Source organism: Patiria miniata, unplaced genomic scaffold, assembly GCF_015706575.1.
Source record: "Patiria miniata isolate m_02_andy unplaced genomic scaffold, ASM1570657v1 HiC_scaffold_6, whole genome shotgun sequence".
Taxonomy (NCBI): domain Eukaryota; kingdom Metazoa; phylum Echinodermata; class Asteroidea; order Valvatida; family Asterinidae; genus Patiria; species Patiria miniata.
In genome coordinates, this window is record NW_024037073.1 from 22536924 (window position 1) to 22556299 (window position 19376).

Genomic DNA, 19376 nt, shown 5'->3' on the forward strand with positions numbered 1-19376 from the left:
TTGAAACTTTATAGTTAATTTCTTAACCACTAAAAAGTGTGAAATTATGCTTAGTCCAACGGTACGGACTGCTGACTCTAAATCTGAAGGTTGTGGGTTCAAATCCAGGGAGGAAATTTTAGATTTTAAAATGTTATTTCTTTTTGGATAAATTGTAACTTCATAGTTAATTTGTAACCACTAAAAAAGTGTGGAATTATGCTTAGTCCAACGGTACGGACTGCTGACTCTAAATCTGAAGGTTGTGGGTTCAAATCAAGGGTGGACATTTTAGATTTTAAAATTTTATTTCTTTATGGGTAAATTGAAACTTTATAGTTAATTTGTAACCACTAAAAAGTGTGAAATTATGCTAAGTGCAACGGTATGGACTGCTGACTCTAAATCTGAAGGTTGCGGGTTCAAATCCAGGGTGGAAATTTTAGATTTTAAAATTTTATTTCTTTTTGGGTAAATTGAAACTTAATAGTTAATTTGTAACCACTAAAAAGTGTGAAATTATGCTTAGTCCAATGATATGGACTGCTGACTCTCAATCTGAAGGTTGTGGGTTCAAATCCAGGGTGGAAATTTTAGATTTTAAAATTTTATTTCTTTTTGGGTAAAATGAAACTTTATAGTTAATTTGTAACCACTAAAAAAGTGTGAAATTCTGGTTAGTCCAACGGTACGGACTGCTGACTCTAAATCTGAAGGTTGTGGGTTCAAATCCAGGATGGAAATTTTAGATTTTAAAATTTTCTTTCTTTTTGGGTAAAATGAAACTTTATAGTTAATTGCGTAACCACTAAAAAGTGTGAAATTATGCTTAGTCCAATGGTATGGACTGCTGACTCGAAATCTGAAGGTTGTGGGTTCAAATCCAGGGTGGGATTTTAGGTTTTAAAATCTTATTTCTTTTTGGGTAAAATGAAACTTTATAGTTAATTGCGTAACCACTAATAAGTGTGAAATTATGCTTAGTCCAACGGTATGGACTGCTGACTCTAAATCTGAAGGTTTTGGGTTCAAATCTAGGGTGGGAATTTTAGATTTTAAAATTCTTTGTCTTTTTGGTTAAATTGAAACTTTATAGTTAATTGCGTAAACCACTTAAAAGTGTGAAATTATACTTAGTCCAATGGTATGGACTGCTGACTCGAAATCTGAAGGTTGTGGGTTCAAATCCAGGGTGGAAATTTTAGATTTTAAAATGTTATTTCTTTTTGGATAAATTGTAACTTCCTAGTTAATTTGTAACCACTAAAAAAGTGTGAAATTATGGTTAATCCAACGGTAAGGACTGCTGACTCTAAATCTGAAGGTTGTGGGTTCAAATCCAGGGTGGAAATTTTAGATTTTAAAATGTTATTTCTTTTTGGATGAATTGTAACTTTATAGTTAATTTGTAACCACTAAAAAAGTGTGAAATTATGCTTAGTCCAACAGTACGGACTGCTGACTCTAAATCTGAAGGTTGTGGGTTCAAATCCTGGGAGGAAATTTTAGATTTTAAAATGTTATTGCTTTTTGGTAAATTGTAAATTCATAGTTAATTTGTAACCACTAAAAAAGTGTGAAATTATGGTTAGTCCAACGGTAAGGACTGCTGACTCTAAATCTGAAGGTTGTGGGTTCAAATCCAGGGAGGAAATTTTAGATTTTAAAATGTTATTGCTTTTTGGATAAATTGTAACTTTAAAGTTAATTTGTAACCACTAAAAAAGTGTGAAATTATGCTTAGTCCAACGGTACGGACTGCTGACTCTAAATCTGAAGGTTGCGGGTTCAAATCCAGGGTGGAAATTTTAGATTTTAAAATTCTATGTCTTTTTGGGTAAATTGAAACTTTAATAGTTAATTTGTAACCACTAAGAAAGTGTGAAATTATGCTTAGTCCAATGGTATGGACTGCTGACTCTTAATTTGAAGGTTGTGGGTTCAAATCCAGGGTGGGAATTTTAGATTTTAAAATTTTATTTCTTTTTGGGTAAAATGAAACTTTATAGTTAATTGCGTAACCACTAAAAAGTGTGAAATTATGCTTAGTCCAATGGTATGGACTGCTGACTCTAAATCTGAAGGTTGTGGGTTCAAATTCAGGGTGGACATTTTAGATTTTAAAATTTTATTTCTTTTTGGATAAATTGTAACTTTATAGTTCATTTGTAACCACTAAAAAAGTGTGAAATTATGCTTAGTCCAATGGTATGGACTGCTGACTCTAAGGTTGTGGGTTCAAATCCAGGGTGGGAATTTTAGATTTTAAAATTGTATTTCTTTTTGGGTAAAATGAAACTTTATAGTTAATTGCGTAACCACTAAAAAGTGTGAAATTATGCTTAGTCCAATGGTATGGACTGCTGACTCTAAATCTGAAGGTTGCGGGTTCAAATCCATGGTGGAAATTTTAGATTTTAAAATTCTATGTCTTTTTGGGTAAAATGAAACTTTATAGTTAATTGCGTAACAAATTAAAAGTGTGAAATTATGCTTAGTCCAACGGTACGGACTGCTGACTTGAAATCTGAAGGTTGCGGGTTCAAATCCAGGGTGGAAATTTTAGATTTTAAAATTTTATTTCTTTTTGGGTAAATTAAAAATTAATACTTAATTTGTAACCACTAAGAAAGTGTGAAATTATGCTTAGTCCAATGATATGGACTGCTGACTCTAAATCTGAAGGTTGTGGGTTCAAATCCAGGGTGGGAATTTTAGATTTTAAAATTGTATTTCTTTTTGGGTAAATTGAAACTTTGTAGTTAATTTGTAACCACTAAAAAGTGTGAAATTATGCTTAGTCCAACGGTATGGACTGCTGACTCTAAATCTGAAGGTTGTGGGTTCAAATCCAGGGTGGGATTTTAGGTTTTAAAATCTTATTTCTTTTTGGGTAAAATGAAACTTTATAGTTAATTGCGTAACCACTAATAAGTGTGAAATTATGCTTAGTCCAACGGTATGGACTGCTGACTCTAAATCTGAAGGTTTTGGGTTCAAATCCAGGGTGGGAATTTTAGATTTTAAAATTTTATTTCTTTTTGGGTAAAATGAAACTTTATAGTTAATTTGTAACCACTAAAAAAGTGTGAAATTCTGGTTAGTCCAACGGTACGGACTGCTGACTCTAAATCTGAAGGTTGTGGGTTCAAATCCAGGGTGGAAATTTTAGATTTTAAAATTTTCTTTCTTTTTGGGTAAAATGAAACTTTATAGTTAATTGCGTAACCACTAAAAAGTGTGAAATTATGCTTAGTCCAATGGTATGGACTGCTGACTCGAAATCTGAAGGTTGTGGGTTCAAATCCAGGGTGGGATTTTAGGTTTTAAAATCTTATTTCTTTTTGGGTAAAATGAAACTTTATAGTTAATTGCGTAACCACTAATAAGTGTGAAATTATGCTTAGTCCAATGGTATGGACTGCTGACTCTAAATCTGAAGGTTTTGGGTTCAAATCCAGGGTGGGAATTTTAGATTTTAAAATGTTATTTCTTTTTGGATAAATTGTAACTTTATAGTTAATTGCGTAAACCACTTAAAAGTGTGAAATTATACTTAGTCCAATGGTATGGACTGCTGACTCGAAATCTGAAGGTAGTGGGTTCAAATCCTGGGAGGAAATTTTAGATTTTAAAATTTTATTTCTTTTTGGATAAATTGTAACTTTATAGTTAATTTGTAACCACTAAAAAAGTGTGAAATTATGCTTAGTCCAATGATATGGACTGCTGACTCTAAATCTGAAGGTTTTGGGTTCAAATCCAGGGTGGGAATTTTAGATTTTAAAATGTTATTTCTTTTTGGATAAATTGTAACTTTATAGTTAATTGCGTAAACCACTAAAAAGTGTGAAATTATGCTTAGTCCAATGGTACAGACTGCTGACTTGAAATCTGAAGTTTGTGGGTTCAAATCCAGGGTGGAAATTTTAGATTTTAAATTTTATTACTTTTTGGGTAAATTAAATATTATACATGTAGTTAATTTCGTAACCTTTAAATAGTGTGGAATTATGCTAAGTACTATGGTACGGACTGCTGACTTTAAATTTTAAGGTTGTGGGTTCAAATCCAGGGTGGAAATTTTAGATTTTAAAATTGTATTTCTTTTTGGGTAAATTGAAACTTTATAGTTAATTCCGTAACCACTAAAAAGCATGAAATTATTCTTAGTGCAGTGGTTCAGACTGCTGACTCTAAATCTAAAGGTTGCAGGTTCCTTCCTACGCTGGGAATTTTAGATTTCAAAATTTTATTACTTTTTAGGTCAATTGAAACTTTACAGTTAATTTTGTAACCACAAAATATTGTGAAGTTGTGCTTAATCAAGTAATACGGACCGATGACCCTAAATCTGAACTTCTGAAGGTTGCTGGTTCAAGTCCCACAGTTGGAGGTTTAGATTTTAAAATTTTATTAATTTTGAGGTCAATTGAAACTTTATATTTTTTTCAAGTTTGAAACCAGTCCACACTTCTAGTCTAGCAAAAGCCAAAAAGTAAAAAAGCAAATACTTTTAGCTTGAAGCAAATAGTGAAAGCATTTGCTCTCATTTTTATTCATGCAAATAAAAGTTAAGCTTAAAAATACGTAGTAAAAAAAAAAGCAAATGCTAGTTTTTATACATACGACCAAATGTTTCAATGTTAATCATAATTGCATCGTTTATGTTTCAGTAATAGATTTAAAGTGTTTGAGGACCTACGTGGATCTGTTTGGGCCTACAACGACGCCCATTCACTGAGCGGATTCAGGATTGCCCATCGAGAACTCAAAAAGATAGGAGAGAACAAGGCCAGTTGCTTTGGTAACATTTTTCCTTCAGGTAAGACAAACTTCCATGAAGACTCAACTCATTAGTTCAAGTCCCCCCCCCCCCAACTAAGCCCTAAGACAACACTGAGTGTACACTATTTACAAAATAAGTCAGATTTGATTAGTTAAATGGCTTTCAGGCTGTTAGTTCTCCCACATTTTAATGGTGGTCCCTCATTTGACATGTCTTCAAACGTTTTTTTGTCGAAGCCGTCGGGGCAGAATATTTTTGGGGTGCTGTTGGAAAGAACCAATTTCAAACTTTTGTTCTCGTGAAAATCCTGTTGCGTGACATCACAGCCTGTGTTGTGATGTGAATGAGTTCTACCTGATTGATAAACGTGACCCGACTCACAGGTGTCATGTCTTGGTGACAGTCCCTCGCTTGTCAGCTGGTATGGAATGTCATTTGGTGACAACTGAATGTCCTTATCTAAAGGCAAGACATCGTGTCTCATGGTATCTCCAGGGTTATCCACGATGTTGCCAAGCGGCTCTGAATCCTCCTCCGACGTTATCGACATGACGACTGTCTGCTCCATGTTCCCAAGACTGTCCTCAGAGGACGACATCATGGCCATGTGTGAGATGTCCTGTGATTGGTCAGCCAGGTCTGGTACCAAGACTGTAGATTCAGCTGCAGATTCCTCGGGGGCTGATTTGGATAATGCGCAGGCCTGAGCGTACAGCCGTAGCTGTGCTAGATGGTGGTGCAGCAGCTGGGTGTGCTCCTCAGACATGTGTTGCAGTAACTCTTGCAAAATGGACTGGTTCTCGCTGTCGTTGGTCAGACGTTTCAAACTGGACGTGTGAATCATGGACAGCTGCTGCTTGAGTGACATGTTTGTGTTGGACCTGGAGGGCAAGAAGGATGGGCAGAGAAATTATTTGTTTACAGATGGAATTTTAATAGACCAATCCATTAGGCTCTGACCCATGATGTGTAACCAATCACAACCATGACAGCGCACACCAAAATCCGACATTTATGCACTTTATGATGTGTGCAGTTGGAGCATGAATGCTTAAGAAGGCACATGTGTTGTTACCCAGTTATTTAGTGCAACTAGAGTATGAGTGAAACCATGAATCCTCTACACAAGGATAAACAACACATCTGAGCTTGTGTACAAAATGTGTGGAACGGTTTGTCTGCATTTATCATAAGCAGCGTCAGCGCATAGAACAACGAAGAACGTGTAGAAAATGTAGAGCAATGACAACAACAGTGCACACCATGATCGCCCACAGCCATGACAGCTGGCATCCTGACAGAAATCTGACCACTGAAACAACGCAGTCGCATTAGTGTGCCTGCATTAGTTCTGATCAAGGTATGTCCCCCCTCCCACTTTTGAGAAGCGATTGACGCCTTTGATACCTGTTGCATGCAGGGAACAAGATCCAAACTCATTCTTAGACCAAGACCAGATGGAATGCCCACTCACCTTTGTACGAAGCCTTTCTATAGTGCCTTTCATCCTGTGCTCTAGTCTGGGCCCATGTGGTCCGCTCCTCCTCAAGAGTCTTCTCCAGACGTTCCTTCTCCTGCAGCAGCAGCGACAAGTTGTGCTCTGTGTAGCAAGTCTCGTCCTCCAAATCCTCTTTGCTTCCTTCGTCTGGTATCTCAATAAGGACAACTGTTTACGAGAGGGAAAGGTTGAGTAATTATCCTGGATAATAATTCCTGTAATAATGAAAGTCGGTCATCAAAAGGTCACTCCAGGTGTGGGCTACACAAAGAGGGGAAATGATGGGAGGAGTTTATGGAGTAGAAAGGTCGACATATATGTTGCGCTTGAATGGGACAGATGATATGTAGCGGTAAAAACAGGATACAGGCAAGAAAGTCCCCAGTGATGCAGTGTGTCAAGAACATGTAATTCCTTGTAACTGGGTGCAAGCAATCACTCACTTTTTCAAACCGTATTCCTAACATTAGGTGGGCAAGGTGAAGGACAAATGCCAATATTTAATTAATTGTTGAAGTCAGCTCTCAAAATGTACTGCCACCCTGACTTATTAGATTTTTTTTGTTGCTAAGAACCTTCCTGAATCCTCCAAAATTCAATCAACTTAAATAACGCCAATGGCACACCCTTTGCACCTTGTAATTTCAATTTGTAAAATCCACTGTCAATATTGGCCCTCACCTGCCGCAACCCCCTAAAGAAATGCTGAACTTTTGGTTGTTGTTTTATTTATTTTATTGACCAAACAAGTGCAGGAGTGAAGACAACTGTATTAAACATGCTGTTGTCTACCCATTCCCTTCTTCCATATGGATTCACGATATATCAATTGAAAACAAAGTGGGGGGTGGGGGGTGGGGGGGGGGAAGAGTTCTTCCTTGCATCAAATGCCTCCCCCTTGGCTTTTTGGTCAGCTTCTTCTAATTATCCTTCACTGCTGGTGGCATTATCCACCTTAACCTCTGCGTAGATGCTGAAGGATTCTTGGAGGGTCAGGGTTAATATTCTTACCATCTTACCTTCCCCATTGGCAGTGCTCTGACTCGGATCATTGATGCAGGCATACTGGTACTCGATCTGCGGCTGCTGCCCATCAGTCTGCTCATAGCCCCGGGGATGATGTGTCTGTCTCCGATGGCTGCTGTGACTGGGGGACTATGAGGTGTGTTACCAGGCTGGTACTGTTGGGTGCTGGGTCAGTGTATGTGGTGAAGATCTGGTTGACATCCTAGGTAAAAATGGTGGAGTGCAGTCGTTAAGGTTGATAAAATGAGACTTAAACCTGTAAGGTAGCAAAAGATTCAATTTACGACACAAACATACAGTGATAAAATTAGGTTCACAATTAATTATTTTAAAAGGCATGAAGTGTTGGCATTTGACATAATCCACCCAAATCCTTGTAGAACTACCACACCTGCTCACAAGGTACATAAATTTCAACTGATTAAATTTATTCCATGGTTTTTTTTTCATGCAGATTGTACAAGGGGACCATTACATCACAGCAACGGCATACTCAGTTGTCTTGAAGCAGCACTGAAACTGTGAAGGTTAAAAATAAGTGCGCTTTCAAACACTTAAACCAAAAAGGTGTGTCTAATCATTCTCAAAAGAATGGATACTTGAGTCAAAACTTTTCGGTAAAAAAAACCCCAGATTTTGTTCAACAAGTTCACTTCATGCTTTTTTGAAACACCCCTCTACAGGGAGTTTATCGAACACTGATATCTGCTAAGAATAACCAGCCCAGGTATCTGTCAATTTCATAAAACTCCCACAAATGCCACTACCTTGTCCTGCTGTCCACTACCTTCAACTTACCTTTATAATTAACCCTAACCCTGCCACATGCAGCACAGTGCGCATCAGTTGGAAAAGTCTGGTGCACTTGGTCTTGTTCCCAAACTCACCCCCAAAGTTGATGCCTTTATCCACGTACTTGACCCTGTACGTAGTGCGCCTTGAGGAGAATCTCATCAGTGAAGAGACTGTCCTGGGAGCAGAATGGACAGTGCAGATGCGGAGCCTTCATCAAGGAGTGGCTACACTCCCTGTCTGTGCATTGTATGGGCGTCCAGTCTGCCTCAGCGCCTTTCGTCTGCACTGATGGATGCGCCTACAGTTGCGAAAAAAACAATTGAGAAAAACTGTCAAGTTAACATGTATGATGTCAAAAAAATGTTATAAAATGGCTACGCCAATGAAATCAGTAGAAATCTCATTTTCTACTCAATCCAAATCTTCACAGCAGTTTTCAAAGTGGCAGTTCATAAAAACCAGGCATAAAACATTTAACAAAGAAACCACTCGCAGATGGGATCTCTTTTGAGGCGGTGGAAGAGGTTTTAGAAGGCTTTCTTGGAGAGCCAACAGTCACCTCGGAAAGAATGTTGCAACCTGACGCTACTTCTGCAGTTGTGTACAAAGTCTATGGAGAGTCAAGAATTTTTTTAAGTATTTCCTAACAAAATTGGAAATGTTTCTCAGTCCAAGATTCATGTCTTATCAATATATCATCATTTTTGCAATTACTGACCTTCATTGAGATGATATACGAAGGAAAAAGCAGCGTTAGGTGGCAACATTCCGTCACCTCTGATGCTGAACCAACACGAGGTAGTGATGTAGAAAAACATTGGCCATTTTTTGCGCACTTAGTACTTGGACCAATTTTTTTCTTGCATAAACTAAATCCTACACAGTTGTGGACTTTAACATTGAAAGAATGACTAATATTAACTACATAGAAAAATAATTTGAACAATATCGAACGTCAAGGAAGCACCAAGAACGTCATCGTCTGCAGATGAGTCAAATTGGCTGCCACGAAAGTCTCCATTGTGTCCTACTTCCTAAACCAATGTGGATTTGTCATCCGACATTGTTATTAAATGCGCGTTTGTTTATATATGAAATAAATGAATTTCTTTCCATTTTGGTAAAAACAACTGCATGCATAATATTTAAAATCATATCATAATTGAAAATAGGAGGTAAATAAAATAAATCCACAAATATTATAATATACTTTTGTCGAAAGTCTAAGAAGCTTAGTTAAATCCTATGCATGGAAAGAGTTCCGAGAATGTTTTGCTGAAAATCATCCGTGTGCCAATTACATAACATTTTACAAATGTATACAGATTCTCCCAAAATAGAAACATTTGCAATATAACTTTAGTATGCCGTTGCTATATTTTTAAAGTTTAGTCGGACTCCCTATTATCGCAGCATCCCTATTATCGTGGAATGGGAAATTTCTCTTTTTGTGTTGCCTAAACTCCTTCAAGTGGCGATTTTTATCCAGTTCACCAGGCATTAAGGACTTTCTGCTGAGTTGTATAAAAAGGATGATTAAAAAATGTTGTGTCTTTCTAGTTTTGTTTTGACTACTTTAGGTATCTTAATTATTTGTGAGTTGTTGCTTCACCACTGTAGCGAACCAGGTTGGCAGTGAAATGCAGTAATAATAGGTGAGCTACAGTGACGCTGTGTTTAATCAATTTACATTTTTCGGCAGTCTTTTTTTATTATTCTTTACTTCGTGTGAAACAAATATCAACCTCATTTATATTTCATAGGTAAAAATACTGTCCAAAGTATCTCAACAGTTTTTAGACAAAAGTCTGTTAATAATTATTTCTATTGGCAAAGTTATAGCCACAAAAAACATTTCATTTAGTGTTTACTTATACATATGCACCCGTCACTGGAAACATTTAAGCATATAGTTCCCTCCAGCATTCGAAGTAGAATTCAATATTTTGTGTCGCTCCTGTACGGTGGGGTTCAACACTGCTATATTATTACTTTTTTATTAGTATAGATATAGGCCTAGTTTGATGCTCCCGGGATTTGTAAAATGTCCAACATAATATTTGCACATAGCCCCTCTCTAGCTCTATTGACGCTCCTTCGACTTTCATTACCTTGGTGAAGAGCCACTCAAACTGGTCAAGGGGAAAAACTGAAAGTAGTGTTCAGCGTAAACAGCTTATTTATTTCCCTTAAAGCCATTTCTCCCTGTGGAAACTTACTTGAGTTGCGTAAACAGCGCCGGCCTAGCCCTCCAGAAAAAAAGAGAACATGGGTTTAAAGAGTTTTTAAAAATTCGATTCATTCCCAGCTACGGCTTCGTCTACTATAAAAATTTAAGAAGATTATGAAATTTCCACACAGCTACCCAGAAAGCGTGAGTTGTCAAATAATAATAGACAAATAAATATTGTTGAGCTTCCGTTATGGAAGACGTATGCGTCTCGTTAAAAAAAAAGGATACCAGTTCAATATATGAAGCTGAAGCAGTAGGGACCTGCGATGGAGGCCGATGTTTCGAAAGAGCTTGCAATGCCAATCGAACGACACATGAGGGCAGCATTCAACAACATAAACACGCGACTGTAAATCTGGCGCTGTCTTCCGAGTGGCCGAAACCTGTTGTGTTGCCTGTGTCACTTTCTTGGTCAGTATCAGTAGATAATTTTATATAACCATTTAATAAATGATAACATTAATTTAGTTGTTTATATTAGCTATTGGTGAAATCTGCATTATTTTATTTAGTGAAACTGAAACGTACTGCAAAAAGTGGCCATATCGGACATGATACTTTGAGTTTGATAGACGTATAGTCGGACTCCCTATTATCGCGGCATCCCTATTAATTATCGCGGCATGGGAAATTTCTCTTTTTGCGTTGTCAAAACTCCTTCAAGTGGCGATTTTTATCCAGTTCACCAGTCATCAAGGATTTTCTACTGAGTTGTATAAGAAGGACGATTAAAAAATGTTGTGTCTTTCGGAACTTTTAACGATTTTAATAAATATTATTATTAACGTTTTCCAAAACTTGCAAAATTTTCCCTCACCGTGTCTGCTAAAAGGTACCGTTTATATTTTAACATAAATCTTTAACTGTGCTCTGTCCATGAAAGTTCCATTGTCTAGTTCCCATTCTTTAGCTGCAAATGTAAAATGAAGTCGAACGACGATATTTGCAGCGCGAAATCGTAACAACTTTTACGGGATCAAAATAAGCACCGCGCGTTAGCGAAAATAAAATGGCACACTGTGTAAAGTGAATGGCGCCCTCAATCGCCGATCAGTAGACTTGCCTCAGGGATTTGTGTTCTCCTTTCGGGGGAAGGGCAGGTCTTAAGAAATCATCCTGCAGAAATATAGTCTGTAATCAACTTGAACGTTACAGGGAAAATATCAGACTTTATTCAGGGGATGTTTTGGTCAAACATTAACTATGAACCAAAAAGTTGGGATCATTATAAAAACCACTTCCCACATACCGCGATAATAGGGAGTCCACCTTCGTTCGCACACTCCGCGCATGTCTATTTTCACAGAAATCGTACACGGAATAGACCACACCACCGTCGGATTTTTTTATATTAATTTAAAAAGGAAGAGTTATACAGCACAAAAGACAGGACAATTCGGGAAGGTTAGTGGGGAATCGCTATTCCGAACGAGAAACGTGACAAGTACCGCGATAATAGGGCAACCCATCCTACTGCGTTTATTATTTGTATTCAATAGCGTGGTATCTCATTCGTGAAAAGTTTGAGATGCTTAATTAACAATAACAATTAACATTAAAGGAAAGATTCCCATATCTGGCCATCACTTGCCACCCTGTGCACAAACCCTTTGAGACTGGTCTGAAAATTTTTAAGTGTTTTCTCAGTTGAGTTAGCTGGAGTTACCCAGCACCCAATTGGGTATCATTGGGTTGTCATCTAGATGACAACCCAATGATAAAATTTAGGGCTGGGTAACTCCAGCTACAGTTGAGTTAATACTTCGGCCATCGTGAAGTGCAGGGCCCGGTTCCTATAACTTGGGGAACAAAATCCACTTAAAAATTATTTGACCTACCATAATAGTTTGCAACATTCTCAATAAACAGGTTTGTCATAGATAGAGGGCAGGGTTTTGATGTTTTGAGGGAAATTTGGGGGTAAAATGACAATGACGGCGCGGCGACAACATGCGACCCGAAATTTGAGATGGCAATCACCGCGCGATGTTCCGTGAGCATGCAAGGCGCGCTGAATCCCAAGGTACAAACCGCGCAGGAAAACCGTGATTTCTACCCCAAGAATCTGTTCAAAATTGTAAAATGGGTGTTATTAGAATTGAGAAAAGGCTGCTTTTGATTGTAAAGGTGAGTTTTGAGCAATAAAAAACATTTTCGATTCTAATTTGATCAAAACAAAACGGGGGCCCTACACTTCACGATCGCCGTAATTTTTCCCTTAAATGACCTATCAGCCATCAGAAAATGATATGTCCTAAAAAGTCAAAATTAGCAGGGACAAATTTTGACCCCTCCCCCTAGATATCCCACTGGTCATGGCTTTCAATAGTATACAACTGCTTTATGTGCAGTTTCTTTATATTTCCAGTGTGTTTTTGGTCCAACGTAATAACACCAAAATGGATGAGAAGCAGGGACCAACTTCTGATGATGTCCCAACTGGGGAGGTAACGTCAACCACAGTTACAGAGGGTGATGTTGTCAAGATGCCAACAGATGTGGCCATCACTATGGATGCTATTCCCAATGAAGATGAGGAGGACAAATCCAAAGGTAACTTGTTATTCTTTTACTTGGTGAGGACGTTTGCTCCTTTGCCAGGTCAGCTAAGTGTAATCTCATTCATGTTATTTTGTCCATTCTTGCTTATTGGAAACTTAATACTTTAACCCAGTGAAATTAATTTTGCTGCAAGATAGTTTTGTTGCTTTCCAAGTAATTTTTATAAATTGGGGGAATGAGGGTTCAATTTCATAAAAATATTGCACCTGAACTTGGTACTTGGTGGTTATCCTGAATACTCCACGTGGAAGTCTAGCAAGGAGGCCTTGGGGAAGTGGAACTAAATTAAATCCTTAAAGGTGTTGTGGTTTGGGGCGTCTGTGGTGTCTTGAGGGAGCTTGTTCCATTTCCGGATAGTTCTGGGTAGGAATGACTGCATATAGATGTCTGTCCTTGCTGCAATTTCTGTGAACTGGTGGTTGTGAATTCTATGAGCCGGTGCTGGTTTGGGGACTATGGATGATGAGTTAATGTGAACTATGTTGTGTATTATTTTAGTAGGTAAGTAGGTAAGTTGGTTAACTTTCCTTCTCTCTTCCAGTGAAGACCAGCCTAGGGTTGTCAACATGTCGGTCACACTGCTCAGTCTGGAATAATCTCGCATTACAAAACGAGCAGCCCTCATCAGTTGCACTTTTTCCAGGGATGTTATGTTCTTAGCTATGTGAGGGTTCCAAGCAATGCTGCCATATTCTAGGTGTGGTCTGACTACTGCTAAGTACAGCTTTTCTTTGACTGATCTGGATGCAGAATAAAAATTTATTTTGATGAAGTTCAGTATATGACTTGCTTTGGAAGTGGCATGTGCTGTTTGGTGATTCCAACTTAGGTTATTCTGAATGATTATTCCCAAATATGTGATGTTGGTTTTTCTCTACGAGTACGAGGTTGGATCCTAACATGGTGTAGTTAGTTTTGCCGGGGACCCGCTTCCCGGAGATTCGCATGACGTTACATTTGCTGGAGTTAAATTTCATTCCCCAGGTTTGTGCCAAGTGAGCCAAGTTGTCCAGGTCTTTTTGGAACATCAGTTCATCAGTTAATGAGCAGATCTTCCGATATAACAGGCAGTCGTCAGCGAAAAGGTGAGTTGTGCCAGTCACTGATTTGCTAATGTCATGGATGAAAAGTAAAAACCGATGGGGGCCAAGCACGGTGCCTTGTGGTACGCCACTGTCGACACTTTGCCATTTCAAAGATTTTCCATTTACCACAACTCATTGTGACCTGTTGGTTAAGAATTCCCTGATCCATCTCTGTGTTTTTCCCCTTATCCCGTAGTAGTGTAATGTTTGGACCAGTTTTTGATGAGAAACTATGTCGAATGCTTTGGAGAAGTCAAGTACTGCCATGTCTGTGGTGATTTGATTATTGTAATTGTAGGAGATGTCATCCAGAGTTGTTACGAGTTGGGATTTGCAGGACAGGCCTTTACGAAAAGCATGTTGGTTTTCGTTCAGGATGTTGTGTTCCTGGAGGGGTTTCATTTATTGGCTATCAATGATGTGCTCTAATAACTTAAAGCAAACAGAGGTCAACGACACAGGTCTGTAGTTTGCCGGGTCTGCACGAGAGCCTTTCTTAAAAATGGGTGTTACGTTGGCTTTCTTCCAGTGATTGTTGGAATATGAATGCGAGTACTGGGGCAACTTCATTGGCAGCTAGTTTCAAGTTGAGCGACGTCAGTAACTTGAGGACTCCGCTAACAGACATGGTGATGTTTGTCAAGTCTGAGTAGGGACTCGGTGGTAGAACTGGCTGCACATCGGTGTCATCCCTGCTGAAAACACTACAGAATTGGTCTTGTAGGGTTTCAGCTTTTTCTTGGTCAGATGTGATATTTTTCCTGTTGAGTTTTAGAACCCGAACCCCTGTGTTGTCTTTACGAGTGCTGTTTACGTAGCGCCAACATTTCTGGGGGTTACCTGTAGATGTAGTTTCTTTTAAATGTGTGCGTTTAGCCCTTCGGATTTTGCTGTTCACTTGCTTTTGGGTCATTCCACCGGGTTGGGAAGCAGTGCATGTTACATCTATATATTTGGTTATATTATTAAAAGTATCAATGCATTCTAAACAATTGCTCAATTTAATATTTGTCTTAAGTTGTTTCAATACTTAAGAAAGTTTGAAATCATTTGAAAGTACTTTGACAAAAATATGAGCAAAAATGTATTAATTCGGATGTAACATTGACCCCGTGTCAATGTTACATCCAAATATTCTTTTTTGCCATTTTTCCATGTATGTAAAATATTACCCAAACTGACATTGCATATTTACAACTGGACACCTAAGCACCAAGAAAAGCTTTTGTTTTGGTATAGTCAGGGTTCAAATATAGCAGAAACAATACCTCAAGTGTGGATGTAACGGTGTAAAAATCACTCAATGGAAGTGTGACATTGGGTTTTACACCGTGTCAATGTTACATCCACACAACCAAGCTATCATTTCTGCTCCATTTGAAACCTGACTACCGTAACAAAAGCTTTTTTTTTATTGTGTTGCATGTATAGTAAGAAGTAAGCAAAGTGAATTTGTGTGATGTTTCGCAGAAATTGTAAAAAAGGTACAAATGTCACATTTGGACATAACACTGACACGATGTCAATGTTACATCCAAAATGACATTTTTTGCTCATATTTTTGGCAAAATACATTGAAATCATTTCAAACTTTCTGCAGTCGTGAAACACCCAACAACAAATATTATGTAGAGCAACTGCTAGCAAAGCATATGCTTTTGTTAATATGGTCATATGTCACACATTGTTCCCCAACCCGGTGGAATGACCCTTTTGCAAAAGTTTGAATGTAGACCGCTTGTTACTGCCTTCACATAGCTGTGCTCTTTCTTCCTGCAGCAACGGATTAGGACAGTAGTGAGCCATGAGGGTCTAGAATGTCCCTGGTCTGGTTTTTGTGGTACTAATTCGTTAGTTTTCAGCCTGTCCCTAAAAATACTCCAGTTTGCCTCAACTGTTCTGGTTTCTGGAGATGACTGCATGAATTCGGTCTTAAGCTCGAGGACGTCATTCATCCACGTCATTCCACTTGAAGATGGTCCTAGGGGGCTTGACAGAGCGAGGTGTGGTGATGTTTATGTCAGCTAACACTGTTGCGTGATCGCTAATCCCGGAGTTGCTGTAAACATTACAAACCAAGAGTTGAACATGTGGTGAAGAGCAAATCTAAGATGTTATCTGTTCCTGTAACTGGGTCTCTCCTTGTAGTAAAATTTGCCTTTTGTTGGAGATTGTAGTCATCTGCGATGTTGATAATTTTGGATTGAATACCGTATGTACCAGTCCTTGAGTTCCAAAGCATGCCCAGGATGTTGAAGTCTCCTCCAAGAATGATGAATGGGGAGTTTACCTGAGCCTGCAATTTACTCAGACTTCTGTCTAGGTTTTCTAGAGATTCTGGCCTGTAGGAGTCGGGGGCTCTATAATATGCAGAGATGAAGATGTCCTCTCCTTTCGGCTTGAGCAGTAGTTGGCACCAGAGTAATTCACAACCATCTTCAGAAAGTTCAATGGCTGAGAAACCATCCTTAACCAAGATAAAGACACCTCCGCCACGTCTGTCGTTTCCTCTGTCCTTGAACCTTTGTTCAACTGTCAAACTTGTGAATTTCTGATGAATGAATGCAAAGTTTACAAAGCCATTCATATCTTAAAACATTCATTCTTTTATAAAGCCCTGTCGGCACTGGACTTTTTTTGGTCAAACTTACCGAGACTATGGGTACTTTTCCCATTTTAAGTCCAGTGCGGACAGCCTAGGACGTTTTCCTCATAAGCCGTGTCCGCACTGGACTTTTTTTTTGGAAGGTTTTACCGAGACGATGGTAAAATGATAAATGGTCAAATGTGACCACTGTCCGCACTTGGACTTTCGACACGGGAAAATTTACCCAGACCGCGTGGGAGAAGTAACCGAGCTGTCACAGTGTCAGTATAATGACTCACCGTACACAGAAAACAATTTGCCGATCACATTTTCAGCCGCCGATACGCACAGTAATATTACACACGCCATTTGCATGCACAACATAATCGTTTACACGATATTATTTCATCTTGACACGCTAAATCTTGACGAAAAGGCCTATAATTCTGACGCATTTGTGATGCACGTCATCGAAGCCATGCTGCGGTACGATGTTCCGTGCGGCAGCAGTGCCATCAGTATTCGTTGGTTCCCATCGCATGCTTACAGAATCGAAGCTATGATTTGGGCCAGGAACCAGTGACTATGGCCTACGTACGGTACCGGACCATGATGTTACCATGCATGACAGTAGCGTATCAGGACGAATTTGGATCGTAGAAAATAACATACATCGGTTGAGAAAGAGAATTTCCGCAAATTAATTCTCAGAACGTGATCTTTCTTCTCTGTGTATGTATTTGTCCGTTGAAATATATGTTTTAACGAGATTTTACCGCTCGGACTTGATGATACACCGCAGCGTGTTTCTACAAAATTTTCGGCCACTGCACGTGCAGGTTCGAGCGGTCTCTGTATGCATAACAGGGCGCTCGGGCCGGATGTACGCTTTCCTGAGCCACTTTTACCGACTCGCACTGTCTTCACTGGACTTATCGTCTCGGGAAAAGTGACCTGGTCAGTTTTCCTGGGCGCGTGGGAAGTTTTCCTGGGCAGCAGTTGGCCAGTAAAAGTAACCGCTGGACTCAGGAAAATTAACCGAGAGGAAAACGTCCTAGGCTGTCCGCACTGGACTTAAAATGGGAAAAGTACCCATAGTCTCGGTTAGTTTGACCAAAAAAAGTCCAGTGCGGACAGGGCTAAAGTTACTTTTCCTGAGTCCAGTGGTTACTTTTACTGGCCAACGGGTAAAAGCGGCTGAGGAATGTGACATCCGGCCCTAGTGCTAGTATCATGCATACAGAGACCGCACGATCCCTCACGTGATGTGGCCGAACATTTTGTGGAAACACGTACGCAGCGTTGTGAAGTCGGAGCGGTAAAATCTCATTATAAATATATTTTAACGGAGAATACATTCACAGAAAATATCAAGATCACGTTCTGGGAAATACTTTGCAGTCATTCTTTTTCTCCACCAATGTTTGTTTTGTATTTTCTACGATCCAAATTCGTCCTGTTACGCCGTGTAGTCTGCATGGCACCGTACGTAGGCCGCAGTCCCTGGTTCCAGTCCTACATCATAGCTTTGATTCTGTTATGTTAGCATGCGGTGGGAACCAGCGATTACCAATGGAACTGCTGCCGCATGGCTTCGATGTCGTCCATCACAAATGCGTCAGAAAAGTAGGCATTTTTGTCAAGATTTATCGTGTCAAGATGAAATAACATCGTATGTTACGATTATATTGTGCATTTTAATGGTGTGTGTAATATTATACTGTGCGTATCGGGGGCTGAAAAAAAATGTGATCGGCATTTTATTTCCTGTGCACGTGACTGTGACAGCTCGGTCACTTCTCCCACACGGTCTGGGTAAAATTTCCCGTGTCGAAAGTCCAAGTGCGGACAGTGGTCACATTTGACCATTTCTCATTTTACCATCGTCTTGGTAAAACCTTCCAAAAAAAAAGTCCAGTGCAGACACGGCTTAAGATGGAATTTTGCCTCGGGGTGATGTAAATCAAATTGGGTTTTGCCCTTCACCGACTATCCATTTTATGAATAGTTAATGCAGTACCCGCTGCTATGTACATCAGATTTGAACCAACCAGCTCGGTGGTTGAGTGGTTAAGATGTCTGCACTAGAAAGCAGGAGGTTGTGGGTTCGAGTCCCACCCGAGTGATTTTTTTCCAACTTTTACTCGGGAGGTACCACACTGAGTATACAGTGTTTATACATCGGTGAAGGGCAAAACCTAATTTGATTCATTCTTTTGTTGATTAATACAAAGCCCATTAAAAAAGGCAAATGAAAATTATCAAAATATTATGAGGCATCAATAAAGTATCAAGTATCAGAAAAGCATACTAGTTCAAATACCAGAATGGTGATAGTACATAGCATTATTTGTGCTTGGCAGTTTTGAATTACGCACACAAAAACAGCAGCTTGTAGAATTTGGTCATTTTTGGGAACCGTCCAAATTAAGATATTTATATTTTTTATCTCTAACTTTACGAAGAGGTTCATATTTTAAAGCATTAATTTTTTTCAGGTACTGTGTACAATTGTTGTACATCTATATTAACAGTATTCAACTTTGGGATGTTTTTTATTCAAAATTTGCAATTCATTGATCTGTTTGTCAGTGTGAACTGATTTTGTTGTGCAGTGTCTCACTTGAAAACACTCATAATTAAACTTACAAATATCTCATTCTTAAAAAAAATCAAAGTAAATTTATTTTCTCTGATTGGAGTTGGTTTTTTAATTTGTTCGTTTTTGTCTATCAGGTCTTGACCCACAAGATAACCATTCTACCAGCACCTCTGACGTACCGGTGACTGGCGCTGCCATAACGGATCCTTATCACTATCGG

At 38.9% G+C, this 19376-nt stretch overlaps 1 protein-coding gene and 1 long non-coding RNA gene across 10 annotated transcripts; one reads left to right on the top strand and one right to left on the bottom strand.

The window, feature by feature from the left end:
* Nucleotides 1–4873: 4873 nt before the first annotated feature.
* Nucleotides 4874–10615, bottom strand: LOC119743114. Of its 7 annotated transcripts, none has more exons than XM_038219468.1 (6): nt 10549–10588; nt 10307–10336; nt 8180–8385; nt 7286–7494; nt 6243–6434; nt 4874–5649 (listed from the first exon to the last, which is right to left on the bottom strand). In XM_038219468.1, the coding sequence occupies exon 6, from the start codon at nt 5634–5636 to the stop codon at nt 4920–4922; it is 717 nt and encodes a 238-aa protein (XP_038075396.1). In that variant the 5' UTR covers nt 5637–5649; nt 6243–6434; nt 7286–7494; nt 8180–8385; nt 10307–10336; nt 10549–10588; the 3' UTR covers nt 4874–4919. The 7 variants fall into 7 exon arrangements, 6 of the variants coding, with proteins under 6 accessions (XP_038075396.1, XP_038075397.1, XP_038075399.1 ...); XM_038219469.1 differs by lacking the exons at nt 10307–10336; nt 10549–10588 and adding exons at nt 9965–10044; nt 10199–10213; XR_005272970.1 differs by lacking the exon at nt 4874–5649 and adding an exon at nt 9965–10044 and having other exon boundaries at nt 5981–6434; nt 10549–10563.
* LOC119743117 lies at nt 7736–19332 on the top strand. Of its 3 annotated transcripts, none has more exons than XR_005272974.1 (3): nt 7736–7819; nt 12689–12873; nt 19291–19332. It is a non-coding gene; the product is annotated as an uncharacterized LOC119743117 (long non-coding RNA). The 3 variants fall into 3 exon arrangements; XR_005272973.1 differs by lacking the exon at nt 7736–7819 and adding an exon at nt 7835–7859; XR_005272972.1 differs by lacking the exon at nt 7736–7819 and adding an exon at nt 10710–10731.
* Nucleotides 19333–19376: the final 44 nt, after the last annotated feature.